Genomic DNA, 18749 nt, shown 5'->3' with positions numbered 1-18749 from the left:
TCTTTTATCTGTATTTGTGCATCAATGATTGTAAGCAGGGATTTGCTCGGATAAGAAAAAGAAAACTGATTCAATTCTACTGCTATGGTTTTACAATAATAATTCCATCATTTTATTATTGTGCCATGGTAAATTTTTGTATTCTTGTCCTTCATTTTTGCCTTTGTGCCATGTATATTTGCTTTTTTGTGCATCTTTGGTTGTTCTATAGGGACTAAGATGATAACCAAAGTTGACTGCTGTATCCAAATTTTGACTTTCTGATTATTGTGTCTATATAATATATAGGAAGGTGTGGTGTGAGTCTGTTTGTTTAGTTCAAATATTGTTGTGAATATAATGTATTTTTTTGCGAATGTCATACAAGTTAGATGTTTAGGTAGCTTTAAAACCAGGCTTAATCAACCATTTTCTAAATTTGAAACTGCCTGTACCAAGTTAGGAATATATGGCAGTTGTTGTCCATTAGTTTGATGTGTTTGAGCTTTTGATTTTTACATTTGATTACAGACTTTCCGTTTTAAATTTTCCTTGGAGGTCAGTACACGTATATCTGTATGATTGTTTTTTTTTTTTTTTTATACCAAATGAAAATAACACTTCATAAGATTTACTCTTCTGATGCCCACTTTAATCAGGAATGCTCAAATCATAAACATTTCAAACCCATGATTAAAATATATACTTAGAAACATTAGGGGCTTTATGATCAATATACTCATAGATACCAGTTTTGAATTTTATATTTACGCCAGACTCTACAAAAGACTCATTAGTGACGCTCGAATCAAAAGTGTTTAAAAGGCCAAATAAAGTTGAAGAGCATTAATTACCAAACTTTCCTAAAAGTTTTGCCAAATACAGCTATAAGGTTATCTACGGTAGAAAACAAATACAACCTAAATGGATAGTCTAATTCAACTAAGGTCATCTGATGATTTCCTTGATAGAGGGTTGTTGCTCACTAGGAAACTATTTAACCAAGGCAAGAGTTTCAAATGTTGAAGTGGAAATCATTCCTTCGTAAATTTTACGGATGCCATTGAGTTGGTTGACAATTATGGCATATCCGTTTCACAGATGATATCGAAAATGTTTCTTATGTCGTTTCCTTCGTAAATTTTACGGATGCCATTAAGTTGGTTGACAGTTATGGCATATCTGTTTCACAGATGATATCGACAATGTTCCTTTTGTCATAACTACAATCCTGTTCCATTTATACGAGTGTGACCTACCTAATTAGGCTGTTAACCGGGTTCGTAATGACATGATCAACACGACGGGATACACATGTGGAGCAGGATCTGCATACCCGTACTGAGCACATGATTTTGGTGGGTTTCGTGTTGCTGAGTCTTTAGTTTTCTGTTTTGTGTCGTGTGAACTATTTGTCTGTTTGTCATTTTCTGTTAGCCATGGCGTTGTCAGTTTATTTTATATCTATCATTTTGAATGCCCCTCTGGTATCTTTCATCTCTCTTTTATGCCTATGAGTTGGAACAATTGTTCAAAGTTACCAGGCTAATAATTTAGTTTGCAAGAGGAAATATCCAATGGTTGCACCGGAATCAAAATAGTATGACGAAAAAAAACAAGGTGAAAGTAGCGCTTGTCTTTTGTTGAAAACTTGACTGATTGAGTATTACCATCCCAGTGGACAGTATTTGGTTACCGGCATGAAAATACGGATTTTTTGTTACAAAAATGTGCTGTTACAAAACTTATTCAAAATTAAATTATTCAAAATTAAGAAATATATATCTCCCTCGTGCAAAGCTTTGATTTGGTTATATTTGTTTGTTCTTTTTGGTGTATAGCTCTTCATCTTTTTAATAAGCTTTGGATTTTCAAATATGTTTGGCCTCGAAAATCAACGAAGAGATGACAAATAACAAGGGCTAGAGGTTCCTGAACAGGCACAATAACACGGCGGAGTTGACAATGTTTTGTGATTTCTCAACCTTTTCATATAAAGCAGGAAAAAACCCACAGCAAAACGCATATTAAAAGAGGTATATGTTCGATGTTAGAATAGGTTATAAATACATAATACATTAATACTTAAATTGTGCCGTTAGTTTGATTTGTTTTACATTGTCATTTCGGGACCTTTTATAGCTCACTATATATGCGATATCGGCTTTGTTCATTGTTGAAGGCCGTACGGTGACATTTATTTGTTTATTTCTGTGTCAATTGGTCTCTTGTAGAGAGTTGTCTCATTGGCAATCATACCGCATCTTCCTTTTTATATATATGTCGTGTACATTTTGTACACGTTATTACTTTTACAAAAAAAAATGTACGAGTTATTACTTGTATGAGGCCATCATACAAGCTATTACTTGTACGAAAACCATTTCACAAGTAATTACTTGTCCAATTTTTATTGAGAAAAAGATAATAACTTGTACAAACTATTATTCTACCTTGGCATATTTGCTGTTCACAACAAATCTTTTCATTTTAAACAAAATATATCTATTGATTGATAGTTTGGTGGTTGCCTAACGTCCAGTGGCAAATATTTCATGCATGTTCTGGATGAAAAAAAATGATAACTAAGCACAAAAGTATAGACTTGGCATTCGTTTGTAATCTCTAACATTACAAATTCAGTACTTAAAACTTGACAAATAAAAGACAAACAAACCCAATATCAATTTCAAAAACAAACGCTGTCTACTAAGCTAAATAAACAAATAAACAAATAAATAAAAAAAGGTAAAAACTAGTAAAAAATAATCCGACCAATGGCCAAAAAAAAAAATTACAATCCCAATGAACGTGAAGAAAGAAGTTACTGAACTAAACATTAAAAAAATACAGAAGAAAGGAAAAAACAATTTTTAATCATAGATATCGAGTTGTACAAGTTATCTGTTTGTCAACAAAAAATGTACAGGTAATTACTTGTACAATTATAATTGTACAGGTAATAAATAACTTGTATGATGGCATCATACAAATAATTACTTGTACAGGTATTAATTTGTACAAAATAATAACATGTACACGACATATACAAGAAACTAACCTAAATGACAATAATAAGAATTTAATATTGACATGACAACTCCAGACTTCGATCACTGTAGATACAAATATTATTTGGTGCATTTATTTTTGTGATTTTCGAAGAATAGGTATTAAAAAAACGAGAATTATAATGGCGATTTCCGGGAAATCTACATACAAATATGTGTCTCAAATATAAAAATGCGTTGTTTTACTTTCGCATTACTTATACTCGACCCGTCGCGTTCGTCGCATTTAGAAAAAAAAACTCACAACGATTTCTGAATTTACAGTAATCTGATTGAAAGAAAATATTAATTTTCATTTCTAGTATGCTTTAAATGCTTCAACGTCCTGCCCGATTATTTATCTAACGAGAATATCACGGCCCTGCTCAATAATATAATTAATAAGAAACATTCCATATCGTTTTAAGGGATCCCAAGTCGCCTTCTGTCCTCTAATCAAAATACTGTCATTTAAATGTATTTTTTTACGTAAGGAAATGCCTGTTCAAAGTCAGCATATGACACGTTATTTTCCATTCGTTTGGTGTGCTTGTGATTTAGCTATTTGTAAAGGGATTTTCCGTTTTGAGAGTTCCTTAGATTTTTTTGTTATTTTACTTTAATATTTTTTACCATTGGCAATCAAATTTCCCCGACTTTCATCCAAGACTGAGTCATTACTGAACTTCATTTTGTATCTATTAAACTATTAAATATTGTTAATGTGTTCTCCACGTGAACAATAAAATTGAGAAAGGAAATGGGGAATGTGTAAGAGCGATAACAACCCGACCATAGAGCAGACAACAGCCGAAGACCACCAATGGGTCTTCAATGTAGCTAGAAACTCCCGCACCCGGAGGCGTCCTTAAAAAATGTGTATTCTAGTTGCATGACATATCGTCAATAGATGTAGCAACAATCTATCCAGAGACTTAATATGCAGAATCTACTTTCTCTTTGATTTGTACGGGTCGGATCTCATGCTATGTTTACCTTGTTCTGGAAACGCTAGCCTTACCCATAGATCGTCGGTCCCATAACATTGATAGTCGTTCTCCCTTCGACTATAAACTACTTGGCATGTAGACATTGTACGTTTTGGTCAAAAGATGTACCTAAAGTGCACCTCGGGTTATCCAGAATACAAAATATAAAAAAATATAACATATTATTGTATCTATTCAACCTATGACCTAGATATTGACCTGCCTACTTGAAAACTTGTTCAATATATATGTAAGATAAACCGATTTTTTGTTGTTAAAACAGTGAGCCGTCCATAAGTATCAATAACACACGAATATACTGTGGATTCATTAATATTCGTTGGATACCAATTTTCGTGGATTTCGTTGGTACAGGAGAACCACGAATTCAAATGTTCAACGAATAACAAATTTTCGAAAGGAATGAGTGTAGACTTTGCCAAAACATCGAAATTGAATATCCACGAATATGTAAATTTTCCTAAAACCACGAAAATTGGTACCCACGAAAATAAATGAATCCACAGTAATTGAATAAGGCGCTATATTATATCCAGTAGTTTGTTATTATATAGAGTGGTGATTTAAAAACCAAGGCCAAGGTCGAACACTCCTATATTAGTCTTATATGTCATGTGTTCTGTTGTTTGTCTGTTTGTCTTCTTTCATTTTTAGCCAGGCGTCGTCAGTTTATTTTCGATTTAGGAGTTTGACTGTCCTTCTGGTATCTTTCGTCCCGCTTTTATGCCCATAAATTGTTTTCTTTTTAATTCATTATTTTGCGAATATTTTGATAAAAAAAATATTTAAATAATTGTAAAAACTTTTATATCGACTTTTACATTGACTCGTTTTCATTTTATTCATGTAAGATTTAATGTTTGCAAAGCAATGAGGTCCTGCTGCATCCATTAATGGCATATTTTTGTACTGATTATAGAATTCTTGATCAATACGAGTTAGGTCCCGGAATATACGATGTGCCCAAAAATATCCATAGACCTCAGGTGGATACGGTTTAGTAGACCACATTTTCCGAACCTGATTTCTCCACTTAGATATAATATAAGATGAATTCGTAGTTGCTATGAACCAGCTTGAGATATGTGGTCTCGCGTTTTGAGGAACTGCGGAGTCCCTTCTTTCATACACAAAAAAGCCAGTCGGTTCAATTACACTATCAATCCATGATGCTAGTGGATCATTGCAGCGGACAGTTGCATCAGCCCAAATTCCTCCATAAAGTGCAAGAAGTTCAATTCGGATAATATCAGACTTTGCTTGAATAATGGCCGTATTCCAAGCTTCATCCGTGTAATGATTTTTACGGTTGATTACAGTTTCAGCTTGTTTCATGTCCATTGCAACAATTTTATAATCTGGATTAAATTCCATCCATGAGTTCAAGCAAGCGCGTTGTAGGTTTGGTGCTTTTTCCCAACCTTTATCCCAAAACATCCATATAACACGTGGTATTTGAACTTTTTCATAAAACAGAACACTTGGTAATTGAAACTTTTCAGGTTTGAGATAACTAAAATAACAAACTAGAAGAAAGGCACATCCAATAACAAAACAAAACTTAAAAAACAAATTTCTTATAGGTCTAAATGACTTCTTGGTGTTGCTTCCTGTATTGTCACTCACCTCTTGCTCAATCATTTCTAACTTTATTGGATAACAGATATTTTGTTGTTTAGATATTTCATTACAGATAACTTCATGTGGGATACTAAGTAGATGTTGTCTTCGTAAAAATTATTGTTTCCTAAAACAAAAATTAAATCAGAATTAAAACCATGTAAAATTATTAGGTTGATTAATAGTTATCAATACAAATTCAGGTAGAGTAATTAAGAAGGGCTTTTGTCTAAATAAAACGTTATGTTGGTATATATAGCTGTTGCTTTGACATTCCAATATGTTATTAATACAAATACATCTGTATTGCATACTGTCTAAAAACAGCAGCATTTGTTTTCTTTTTTAACTAAGTGCATTAGATTGAACTTAACATTGTATTAATATTGTTCGTTTCTGTGTATGTTGCATTTTAACGTTGAGTCGTTTGTGTTTTCTCTTATTTTTGAGATATTGAGATAAGACGTGGCACGGTACTTGTCTATCCCAAATTCATGTATTTGGTTTTGATGTTATATTTGTTATGCTCGTGGTGTTTTGTCTGTTGCTTGGTCCGTTTCTGTGTGTGTTGCGTTTCGGTGTTGTGTCGTTGTTCTACTCTTATATTTAATGCGTTTCCCTCGGTTTTAGTTTGTTACCCCGATTTTGTTTTTTGTCCAGGATTTATGAGTTTTGAACAGCGGTATACTACTGTTGCCTTTATTAGATCATCGATTAAGCGGAACAAATAAACGTTGACATTGTATCTTCAGGTTAACTTCTTTTTTTATTTTATTTTTACACTAAAGTAATTTAAAGTTTTAAAGGACTTTCAATTATTATAAAGTCACGATAAAAGCTAAATATACATAAATAGATTTATAAAATATGAATAATACCATGAGAAGTGAAATTTCCAAAAATTTGCATACACAAATGAATCACATGTTTTCTTTATACATTTTATAGTTTTAGATTGCCCCATTCATTGATCATTGTACAATGTTGTATATAAAATCATCATAAATATCAGGATTAAATTTTGTATATACGCGCGTTTCGTCTACCAAAGACTCGTAAAATTATGTCTAACTTTATCAGATACTGAAAGTTAAAACATCTATATACAAGACACAAAAAAAAATGCCTGTCTTTAGTAAGAAGCCATATTAAAAATATAACGATTTTTTAAAATAATTATATATAGATTATTATACTTTTAATGTGATATTATACATGTGCCTATACACCAGCCCAGTAGTCAGCACTTCGGTGTTGACATGAATATCAAATATGTGGTCATTTTTATAAATTTCCTGTATACAAAACTTTGAATTTTTCGAAAAACTAAGGATTTCTTTTCCCAGGCATAGATTACCTTAGCCGTATTTGGCACAACTTTTTGGAATTTTGGATCCTAAATGCTCTTCAACTTTGTATTTGTTTGGTTTATAACTATTTCGATATGAGCGTCACTGATGAGTCTTATGTAGACGAAACGCGCGTCTGGCGTACTAAATTATAATCCTGGTACCTTTGATAACTATTTACACCACTGGGTCAATGCCTCTGCTGGTGGACGTTTCGTCCCCGAGGGTATCACCAGCCCAGTAGTCAGCACTTCGGTGTTGACATGAATATCAATTATGTGGTCATTTTTATAAATTTCCTGTATACAAAAACTTTGAATTTTTCGAAAAATTAAGGATTTCTTATCCCAGGCATAGATTACCTTAGCCGTATTTGGCACAACTTTTTGGAATTTTGGATCCTCAATGCTCTTCAACTTTGTATTTGTTTGGTTCATAACTATTTCGATATGAGCGTCACTGATGAGTCTTATGTAGTCGAAACGCGCGTCTGGCGTACTAAATTATAATCCTGGTACCTTTGATAACTATTATCCTCATTTAAGGCATTCATAAAACCAGAGTGTTATTATATTATATTTCGATAGGTCATCAATCATTCTTTGATTGAAAATGAATACATTATGATATTATACATGTACAATCAGGATATAATGGTACAACTAAGGGGTAAATAGCATTGATTTCTAATACAAAACTATCTCCATTTCAATGAAATTACTGTATGTACATCAACGGAGGAACAATATAAAATTGTGAACATTCGCTAAATGTTATCAAGAACATGCACGAGGAGAATCGCAAATTACAATAAAACTCAACAAATGGGGCAAAATAATTATAACATAGCATGCCGATTCCTCTATTTCCACAAATTACACACACATATTTAATAAATATATCTTGAATATTGAATCTCGGTTTTTAAATACTGTTGTAATTTCATTAAATCATCGAACGTTTTTTGGATTCGAGCGTCACAGATAAGTCTTGTGTAGACGAAACGCGCGTCTGGTGTAAATATAGTTAACACTGGTATCTATGATGAGTTTATTTCCATGGTTGAAAAAAGAAATATACATATATAAAGGCGACTTTCTAAAACAATAAGCCGAAAAAAAACTAGATTACAGCATGATCAAAGCCGGTGCAAAAGAAAACCCTCAAAGGCTTATATGTAAATACACAAGTGTATAGGGAAAAAAAAGGACCTAAAGTTAAGTTGATGTCAAGTGCTTATGATAGGTACTCAATCTTTTGCCATACTGACTCTTTGACATATGTAATCAAACACGTACCAAATAATCATGGTTCTTAAGGCCAGGAATTACACAGCGGAAGGAAGATTTGCATAAAAGTAAAAGAATTCAGAAAAGATGGTTATTTTAGTAAGTGAAGGTAATTTGTTTTATTATGTGAAAAAAATCGGATAATTTTAAACATTTTTGACATTCTTCTATGTTTTACAATTCATATTTGTTAAATAGTTGTCAAATAATTGTATATGACTGTATCTTACATTAATTTGTAAGATCCTTTACTATAGATAATTTAGCTGATCTGTAACAATAACATCGTCATGCCTTATATATCATGTACTGTAGTACGCCGCTAGATTAAAACTGACGAGGAAAGGTAACATACGGCCAGCGAAAGCTCTATTTTTGTAGAGCCCAGGTGGTCGTGTGGTGTAGCGGGACGGCTGCAGTGCAGGCGATTGGTGTCACGATATCACAGTAGCATGGGTTCGAATCCCGGCAAGGGAAGAACCAAAAATTTGCGAAAGCAAATTTACAGATCTAACATTGTTGGGTTGATGTTGAGACGAGTTGTATATACATTATGTACACAGCCATGTATCACCATCATTGATGGCGATCCGATGGATACATCTGTTGTAGAGTTGTCACTGACTCAGACGTACTTGAATATAATTATTTTCTGTGACTGCATCTTACATTAATTTGTAGGATCCTTTACTATAGATAATTTAGCTGATCTGTAACAATAACATCTTCATGCCTTATATATCATGTACTGTAGTACGCCGCTAGATTAAAACTGACGAGGAAAGGTAACATACGGCCAGCGAAAGCTCAATTTTTGTAGAGCCCAGGTGGTCGTGTGGTGTAGCGGGACGGCTGCATTGCAGGCGATTTGGTGTCACGATATCACAGTAGCATGGGTTCGAATCTCGGCGAGAGAAGAACCAAAAATTGCGAAAGCAAATTATCAGATCTAGCATTGTTGGGTTGATGTTTAGACGAGTTGTATATACATATATATATATATTGCGGTTTTTAACCAACGCAATCATAGTTTTGAAAGTAGTCAATTTAGACTTGTTTATATTTTTTTCGTTTGGGCTTGTATCATACTTTCCCTCCGGTTTATGTGATCCGTTCATCCTATTTTGACTCTTTAAATTCAAGAGTATATCCTTAATTTAGGTCAATTATATGGCCTTCTAAATACCGTTTCGATCCCTAACATCACTGAAGAGACATTTATTGTCGAAATCCGGATCTGGTGTACATTTTTTTTGTGCACCTCATGTTTGTAGTTTAATATCTTTGCCGCAAGTTAATTGTTTTTCTGTTTAGTATTGAATTAATATTAAGATCCATTTTGTTACATCGTGTGATCAATTCATTTGGCAATCGCCAATAGCAGTCAGCAGGGTTTAAGAACATCAGTTGTTCGACCTGTTAGTCAAATGCGTTTTGTTCAGATATACTTTTTCACTTTTTTTGGTCTTTAGTAACATGTTGTTTGTGCTGTATTTAGACCCTTCTACAACGAAATTTGTTTTACATGCACACGTATACAAATTGCGGTTTTTATCCAACGCCATCATAGGTTTGAACGTAGTTTTCAATTTAGACTTGTTTATATAGTTGTATATTAAGTGTCTCAGAAGCCCATGTAGGCTGGGTGTTTATCTTTTTTCGTAATTGTGCAATGTATATTATTTAATCTGTATAATAATTTGTTGGCAAGTATGTGACACTTGAATATTGTTATTATTTATTATTATATAAAGGTATATTCTGGACACTTATGAACAGAAAATTCACTATGAATTTATTATGTTTATCAATCTATTAACTAAATTTCATTAACCCGGTTGTCATGTTTCAACTCCCTTAAACAAAGTTGACCTGTTATTGAATATATTGATTCTTGAAATACCCATTTCGATTAAGTAGCTTTTGTTGAAGGCCGTACGGTGACTTATAGTTGTTAATGTCTGTGTTATTTTGGTCTCTTGTGGACAGTTGTCACATAGGCAGTCATACCACATCTTCTTTTTTTTTATATTTGATTTATTCAAGTATTCAAACGGTTTTCAATCAATGGAATGAGTGTTTATGATGAATGTAGATTCAAAAAACGGCTTCATTGCACCTTCAAAAAGTCAATATACTTGTGTATATGCAAATGGTCAACGCCCTTATCGATAATTTCAAATCGAGTCCACCGAAATTAAATACATTCAGGTTCATAAAAGCGGTTACAATTCTATTGTTACATTAATAGAATTATCATTAGATTATATTCTACCGCCACGTACAACGTACATAAATATATGTATATTATGTAGGTTTGTAACCTCGAGGGTTATATGAGTTACTAGTAGTTATAGAAACATAAATAACAAGTTTTGTTATGGAATTCAGGAAGCGTATGTTTAGATTTTAATCTTTTGACAAGCACCTTCAGTTTCCCCTAACATAGTTGAATTTTCTCTTAATGTTTTAAAATAGATGCATATGAAAAATCCTATTTTCACGTTTTTCAAAAGAAAAATGATAACATTAAATTTGTTTATTAAAATCTTGATTTTGTTCTTTGTTTCTTTCAATGAATATCGATTATATTCTTGTGTATTACATGTACTTTAAAACAATACATCTTATTCGAATATTCTCGATTTCGTTATACGGATAATATTCAGGTAGATAAATAATATCACAATTAAACGGAAAACGGAAACAGTATGCAAAAGGTGCAAGAGTTCACAATACAAAACCTATGCTAAATAGTTATGATTGGGTTTTTTATACAGGGTGTAGAATAATGGTATATTGAAACCTATATGGATGTGGTACTAATTATTTCTGCAGCAAATGCGCGTTTTGACAATAACTGTGTCTTCCGTGATGATCTATCCTAACGCATTTGAAAATCCCGAACTTTTTAAAATATTGAAGGGTTAAACAACATAAAGGAACAAAAATATGACCAATGTATCGAGCTTTCTTTACTGATTCATCATTTCTAGTAGGATCCTTTAAAAAATATAGTAACAGCAATTTTCAATATCATGATACCAGCTGTATGTGAATGCTTTTCTCACATTTTTGTGCTATTTTCACATTTCCTGACCAGTGTGAGAAATATATTTCTCATCACTAGTGAAAAATCTGATCTCGGCAAATGATTGGTTGAAATTAAATTGTGACGTTTAATTTTCTTTGATTTCTTCTGAAATTTCTTATTGTGACGTCATGAAAAAAGGCGACCATGCCTGATGACGTCACATCGAAATTACACAACTTTCCTCAAATCTTTTAAAAGGAAGGATAAAAATCATAAGAGAAACAGATTCCACCACTGAAACAAGTGTATTACAATATTTCTCCACTCTCAACAATTAACCTTTAATTATTCAAAAAGCTCGGCACGCCTCGCGCTTTAAATATAAAAAAAAACTGTCTCGAGTTGAGAAATATCGTAATACACTTGTTGCAGTTGTGAGTCTTTATTACTGAAGTTCCCTGTATCTGATTTGAGATTGATCTTATATAGCTTTATAATAAACAATATGAAGAACACTTTTTGTCGCAGTTTTATAATGCATAAAAGCGTTAACGGATCTGTTGTCGCTTTATGAAAACATATTAAAGAATGAACAAAAAATATTTTACGTTATACTCAATATATTGTTTCGACAGGAGTACAAATGTATGGGGATACCAATGAGTAAATACTTTAACATTATTTTAAATATTTTTACCTACCTTATTAAAACTGTTCTGATGGCTTGTGGTTATTTTTAAAGATAGTGAAAATTATTATACATTGAATTTGTCACATGTGTGGCTTGGCAATATAGCTTAATATGTTGAAAGATTGCGTCATGAATATATGTAGTTATCCAAACGGAAAATTCATCAAATATTCTGATGAGATCAAGAAGAATTATTTAACCTCTAGATCTAAGATTTCAAAAACTATACAACAAATCGACGAAAATAGCTGTGTGTATCTATTAATATATACAACTTTTATATATAATAGTTTAACAATGAAAAAATTGTTCATTGTGCATAAGCAAGCTGCTGCAACTGTTTAAATCTATCTATGTTACAATGATTAAGAGATTTGCTTTGATTGTCGATAATATAACTACTGTGAAAGCAATTGTCCTGGGGAGCACATTTGCAGGGTTATCGTGAATGGCTCTATCCTCGAAATTAAGGAAGTTCATTACGCAGTTTCAAAATAACAACCTTTCATAGCACTAGGATATATTGATAGGGGATAACTAAAGGAACCAAAAGAGCAAAAATTAAATATAGGTCAATTGTCTTTAAAAGTTTGTTTTCGATATATTCGCCATTGAAATTTTTCATAGTGTTTACACGATAAGTATAATTTTTTTAAGACTATTATAGAATAACAAAAGATTTTATATGACTTTTACAAATGTCTTATAATTATACACGTAAAAGATTGATAAAAAGAAAAATGTGGGTCAATGGGCATTTTTTTTAAAGGCATTCAAATGGATAAATAAAGGCAACAGTATTATATCGCTGTTCGAAATTCATAAATCGATAGAAAAAAAACAAATCCGGGTTACAAACTAAAACTGAGTGAAACGGATTAAATATAAGAGGAGAACAATTGAAAATGATGTAAATGTATAACATCTTAATGATTGCCATCATGGCCATTGATAATAAGAAATCATTTGAAAAGTCATGAATATGGCCAGGAGGGTAGAAATTTTACTCTTTATCAAGCATAAATTCATGAATGGATAAATATACTGAGTAAAAACGATTTGAACGATAATTTTCAATTAGGAAACTTTATCTTAAACATTTACAAAATTGATAAAATTGATTTTAATAAAAAGCTTTTGTAGAATAAAAATTGCAACTTTTTGTTTACTTTCTTTGCTACATTAATCATAGGTAATATCTTTGGTTAGCTTGCTTGTTAGCTGAACCGTGAATTCATTGTTAGGTAAGGTATACTACCCTCCTTTTAAAGTAGCTTAGTCCTACAGAGAGATAGATTGGTTATCTGTTGGACTAGTCTACTATTAAAGGAGGGTAGTTTACCTAGCCTAATAATGACTTTACGGTTCAGCTAACAAGCAAGCTAACCAAAGATATTACCTATAGCTTCATACTCACCGAAATCTGCAGTAACATAGTTGATCAATAACTAATTTTTAACAAAGTACAATGACCTTCCGTGACCCTATATCTATACTGATTTAGTTTGGTCAAAATTAAATAGCAATTTTCTCCGACCCATGGTTACTGTACATTTACATTCAGAATGACTGGAATAAATGGCCTGTATCTTTCGATACCATTTACAATCAAACAAAGGAATCAATATTAATATGATCACGGCTACATGATTGTTAAACTGTTATCCTGGGGCCTGGTTTTCGAAAGTATCTTATGACTAAGACATGTCTTAATTATGATGGTCTTAGGATATGTCATAGTCGTAAGATATGTTTTCGAAAGTGTCCTAAGATACGATTTGTCATAACTTTTGTCGTAAACTTAAGACACCTCTCGACATGACTTATGATGGTCTTATGAATGTCAACTAAAATTTTAATTACTTTCATGACTTTTTTGGAATAATTTCATATTAATTGTAATAACAATATTTGTTGTGTTTCTTGGTTAGCTAAATACCGAAGGTTTTATTTATACTACGTGAATTAAAATTTGAATCTCCTGTGACAAACAATTTGGAATTCTTTTCTAACTTTTGGTTTAATACAATAGATATACCTATTATTTCTTTCCGTATATTCAATAGTACTATCTATACGTATGTGCACGGATATTTCGTTAAGCGGGTACTCGATGTACCTAATCTATAAAGTATTCACAGTTACAAATAACAATTCATGTATGATGATACACGAAAGCTAAGTTCAAGATTTAACATATATTACAAACTAAATTTAAAAAAATTATTAACTTATATTTCAATTCCTTTTTGTATAAAATTTCAGGTTTACTATAATGAAAAAAACATATTCGTAAATATTAAGAATAGTAATAACTAATATGTTCATACTTTTCAATTTCATTCTTATATTTATACTTTTTATAAACATTATTTAAAATGATAGAAAATAATTTTCACTTATGACAGTCATAAGAGCATCATAGCTATGACCCTCTTAAGACAGGTTTGATATACATCCTATGACATATCATATGATAGTCATAAGATGATCATAGAATATGTCCTAAGATATATCTTATGACACTTTCAAAAACCAGGCCCCTGATGTATAGATCCGACCGAGATATTGTTCAATAAGACCGACTTTAAATTCATTAGATATAGGATGTTCTGATGGTTCAGACGCATCCTTAACAAAATTGCAATCTTCATAAAACTTTTATTTGTTTCTGCAATGATCTCATACTGTTCAATAGGATCCTTGACAAAAATTTAACAACTATTTAAAACTTTTATTCATTTGGCAGATGTTGTACTACTCAATGACAGCTTCCATAATGATATTTATCTTGAAAAAAAACACTTGATAAATATTTTACATTAGGGATATCAATTTTAAAAGTACACTGTATCAATAAAACTTATTTTTGGCCTCTTTTATCTTTAAAAATAATGAATCAGAATGTTAAAAAAAAATGAATAAATAAGCAACAACTTGTCAAAAGAAAACTTTCGAGTTCGATGCATTCCAGTCAAAAACTTTGGTTGTAGTGAACGTCACTCGTGAGTTTAGGTGCGTCGTGACTTCTGTTTCAATATTGAGCGAGTGGTTGAAAAACTATAAAGCTTTATTTCACGAATTGTTCGGCAAATTAAATTCTCATTATTGATAATCTGTACCGCTGTCATTAGGGAATTGTGATTAAGTACCTCCTTAACAAGCTTTATTTCTAGTTTATCCTGCACAATGACGATCACTAAGACGCTTGATGAATGTTTATAGTGCAGGGATACAGGCGAGCTCCTCTATCTGGTAAATGACGTCACAAAGGATCGTATAATTGACGAGGTTTTTTTTCGGTGACAGATGAACTCGAAAGTGGTCTATTAGTTCGCAAACTGAATAAAGTTCAAAGGACTAATTGTGGATGTACGATAATTATTCGTAGGATATCATTATTTATGAATTTCTAGAGAAAAAGTGAAACACAAATTCAAATATCCCACGAGGATCAAATTTAATAGCAAATATGAGCATTTTCTGTGCAAGCACCAAGTCTAATTCCAAGAAAAATAAGATTTTCCTCCCCAAAAATTGCACCAATGATATATGATTTAAACAAGAATTGATGTTTATGCAAAAAGAAATGGTTTGCTGTAAAAAGATGATACACCTGAAATTCCGAAACTTGTTCAAGGTTTATGTACTACCCTTCTGTAGCTTTTTTGTACGAACTTTTCAAACTTCAATTGTTTCATGAATAATAGAGATAGACCATTTTGTACATATTCCAAGGGGAAACTTGATGCAAAGTAAATCTTTTTACTGGTCCATTGCATTTAATAGAAAAAGAGGACTTTGTGGCAAATAAATCAAGATTTTTATCGAAAAAATGGAATATGTACTAAATGGCCTATCTCTATTATTCATTATATCTGTAGTTTTTATACAATTGAGATTTGAAAAATTCGTACAAAAATGGCTACAGAAGGGTACATAAACCTTAAATCTTCAACCGTTTCATAATTACTTAACATGCTTAAATTTAATTGATAAATGAGAAGGATCAAGTTTTCTCATCATCTAAGTGTAGAAAAGTAATTTGTGACGAAATAACCTTGTCAAAATTTACTTATCCGACCTAACATTACAATTTTACACTTATATTTATAGTTTAAAATTAAACTGAGTAACACCTTCCTGCAAAAAGATGTTCTTCAAGTATGAGATATTTGGTCAGACATCATGCGGACACCTGTCTGATTTATCCAAAATTTTACTGAAATGTTAGGCTAACAAGAGATTTTTGCTCATGTGCTGCTAGTCCAGTTCATAGTTATATCTACAAAAAGGCAACATGAACAAAACTTTAAATGGAGTAATTGCCCTGTTTAGCCTCTTGTTTAAGGGAAAATGAATTGAAATGGAATAGAATAAAATGAAATATTGAGACATTTTTTTCTTTCAAGAATACAAATTTGCATGTGGCATTATTTGTCATTAAATTTTTTTCTTTTACGTTCGATGATTTTAACAACTGTTATATATATAAAAAAAAATATATCTATATATAGATGATTTGCATACATAAATTTATTATTTTCAAGACATATACCATGATAGCGTTTTCATCCGATATATTCTGTTTTATAGTAGCAGCTCAAACTAAGGATTTAACTGTTGTATATCTTCTGAACTTGTTAATGTCCTGTACCTCAGTCAGTCATATGATTGTTGTTATCAAATAATTCGTTTCTATATGTGTTGGAGTGTTGTTGTTGTACTTCGGTGTTCCTGTTGTTGTTGCACTTCGGTGTTCCTGTTTTTGTTACACTTCGGTGTTCCTGTTTTTGTTGCACTTCAGTGTTCCTGTTTTTGTTGCACTTCGGTGTTCCTGTTTTTGTTACACTTCAGTGTTCCTGTTTTTGTTGCACTTCGGTGTTCCTGTTTTTGTTACACTTCGGTGTTCCTGTTTTTGTTTCACTTCGGTGTTCCTGTTTTTGTTGCACTTCAGTGTTCCTGTTTTTGTTGCACTTCGGTGTTCCTGTTGTTGTTACACTTCGGTGTCCCTGTTTTTGTTACACTTCGGTGTTCCTGTTTTTGTTGCACTTCAGTGTTCCTGTTTTTGTTGCACTTCGGTGTTCCTGTTTTTGTTGCACTTCGGTGTTCCTGTTTTTGTTACACTTCGGTGTTCCTGTTTTTGTTACACTTCGGTGTTCCTGTTTTTGTTACACTTCGGTGTTCCTGTTTTTGTTACACTTCGGTGTTACTGTTTTTGTTACACTTCGGTGTTCCTGTTTTTGTTACACTTCGGTGTTACTGTTTTTGTGACACTTCGGTGTTCCTGTTTTTGTTGCACTTCGGTGTTCCTGTTTTTGTTGCACTTCGGTGTTCCTGTTTTTGTTACACTTCGGTGTTCCTGTTTTTGTTACACTTCGGTGTTACTGTTTTTGTTACACTTCGGTGTTCCTGTTTTTGTTGCACTTCGGTGTTCCTGTTTTTGTTGCACTTCGGTGTTCCTGTTTTTGTTACACTTCGGTGTTCCTGTTTTTGTTACACTTCGTTGTTACTGTTTTTGTTACACTTCGGTGTTCCTGTTTTTGTTGCACTTCGGTGTTCCTGTTTTTGTTGCACTTCGGTGTTCCTGTTTTACTGTTGTTCCGTTGTTTTCCTTTTAAAGTTGATGTGTTTGACTTTGGTTTGAATTGTTACCCGGAATTGTTTTCTTTTAGTCGATTTATGACTTTTAAACATTGGTACACTACTGTTGCCTTAATTTATTCGTGAACAAAGTTACATGCATGAAACATTTGTCCAATCAATTCTTTGAATGCTTAGGCCTTAGCTTAATAGCATATTTTAGACCCCCTTGGTAAAACATCCCATGTAAAACCATATCCAAGAGATTTCAAAGGAAAATAATGACTTACCATTCATTCCAAAAAAAGTTAAATCACAAAAAGACTGAACTCCGTGGAAAAAAGGAAAGTCCCTGATCAAACGGCAAATTCAAAAGCTCAAATACATAAAACAAATTGATATCAAAGATCATATTCCCTGACTTAGTATAGGCATTTTCTTATGTAGACAATGGTGTCTGGATCAACCCGGGATTTATAGCTAGGTTAACCTCTCACTTGTATAACAGTTGCATAAAATTCTATTATATTGACAAGAATGTGTATTTCAGCTTATTACCATTTGTAAAAGTTTTTTATAGAATCTCACACGTGAATTTCAGGTAGCCATCTAGAAACAACAATTGAAACTAGTATTTATATTTATACATTGTATATGATATGCAGGTTTAATCAGACCTTAACCTCAACTTTAAGGTTTATTAGGAAATGTTAAGCTATGTGGTATGGTCTCATGATTTCTTAAGTACTATAAGAAAGTGCCACTGCATTAGGTGTATGTAATAATAAATGTGTGTATGGCACCATATGAACTTGACATGATTTTCGCGATACATTGGTCGATATTAAGATTTTGTGGTTTTATATGTTTCTCGGATACTATTAGCAATATGACTGCTATATATATATAAAAGAATATGTGGTATGATTGCCAATGAGACAACTATCAAGAAAAGATCAAAATGACACAATGTCAAATATTAACAACTATAGGTTACCATACGGCCTTCAACAATGAGCAAAGCCCATACCGCATAGTCAGCTATAAAAGGTCCCAATAAGACAATGTAAAACAATTCAACCGACGAGAAAACTAACGGCCTTATTTATGTAAAAAAAATGAACGAAAAACAAATACTAAATTA

General features: G+C 32.2%; 1 protein-coding gene across 1 annotated transcript; it reads right to left on the bottom strand.

The window, feature by feature from the left end:
* Positions 1-4757: 4757 nt before the first annotated feature.
* On the bottom strand, positions 4758-12087 carry LOC134691277 (uncharacterized). Its single transcript, XM_063551709.1, has 2 exons — positions 12033-12087; positions 4758-5786 (listed from the first exon to the last, which is right to left on the bottom strand). The coding sequence occupies exon 2, from the start codon at positions 5678-5680 to the stop codon at positions 4793-4795; it is 888 nt and encodes a 295-aa protein (XP_063407779.1). The 5' UTR covers positions 5681-5786; positions 12033-12087; the 3' UTR covers positions 4758-4792.
* Between the last annotated feature and the right edge of the window lie 6662 nt (positions 12088-18749).

This window comes from Mytilus trossulus, chromosome 11 (genome assembly GCF_036588685.1).
Source record: "Mytilus trossulus isolate FHL-02 chromosome 11, PNRI_Mtr1.1.1.hap1, whole genome shotgun sequence".
In the NCBI taxonomy this organism is placed as follows: Eukaryota; Metazoa; Mollusca; class Bivalvia; order Mytilida; family Mytilidae; genus Mytilus; species Mytilus trossulus.
This window is presented reverse-complemented; position numbering and strand designations above follow the sequence as displayed.

Coding starts and splice junctions, on each gene's coding strand:
- LOC134691277 (XM_063551709.1), bottom strand. CDS start 5,680: ATGATTGAGCAAGAGGTGAGTGACAATACAGGAAGCAACACCAAGAAG.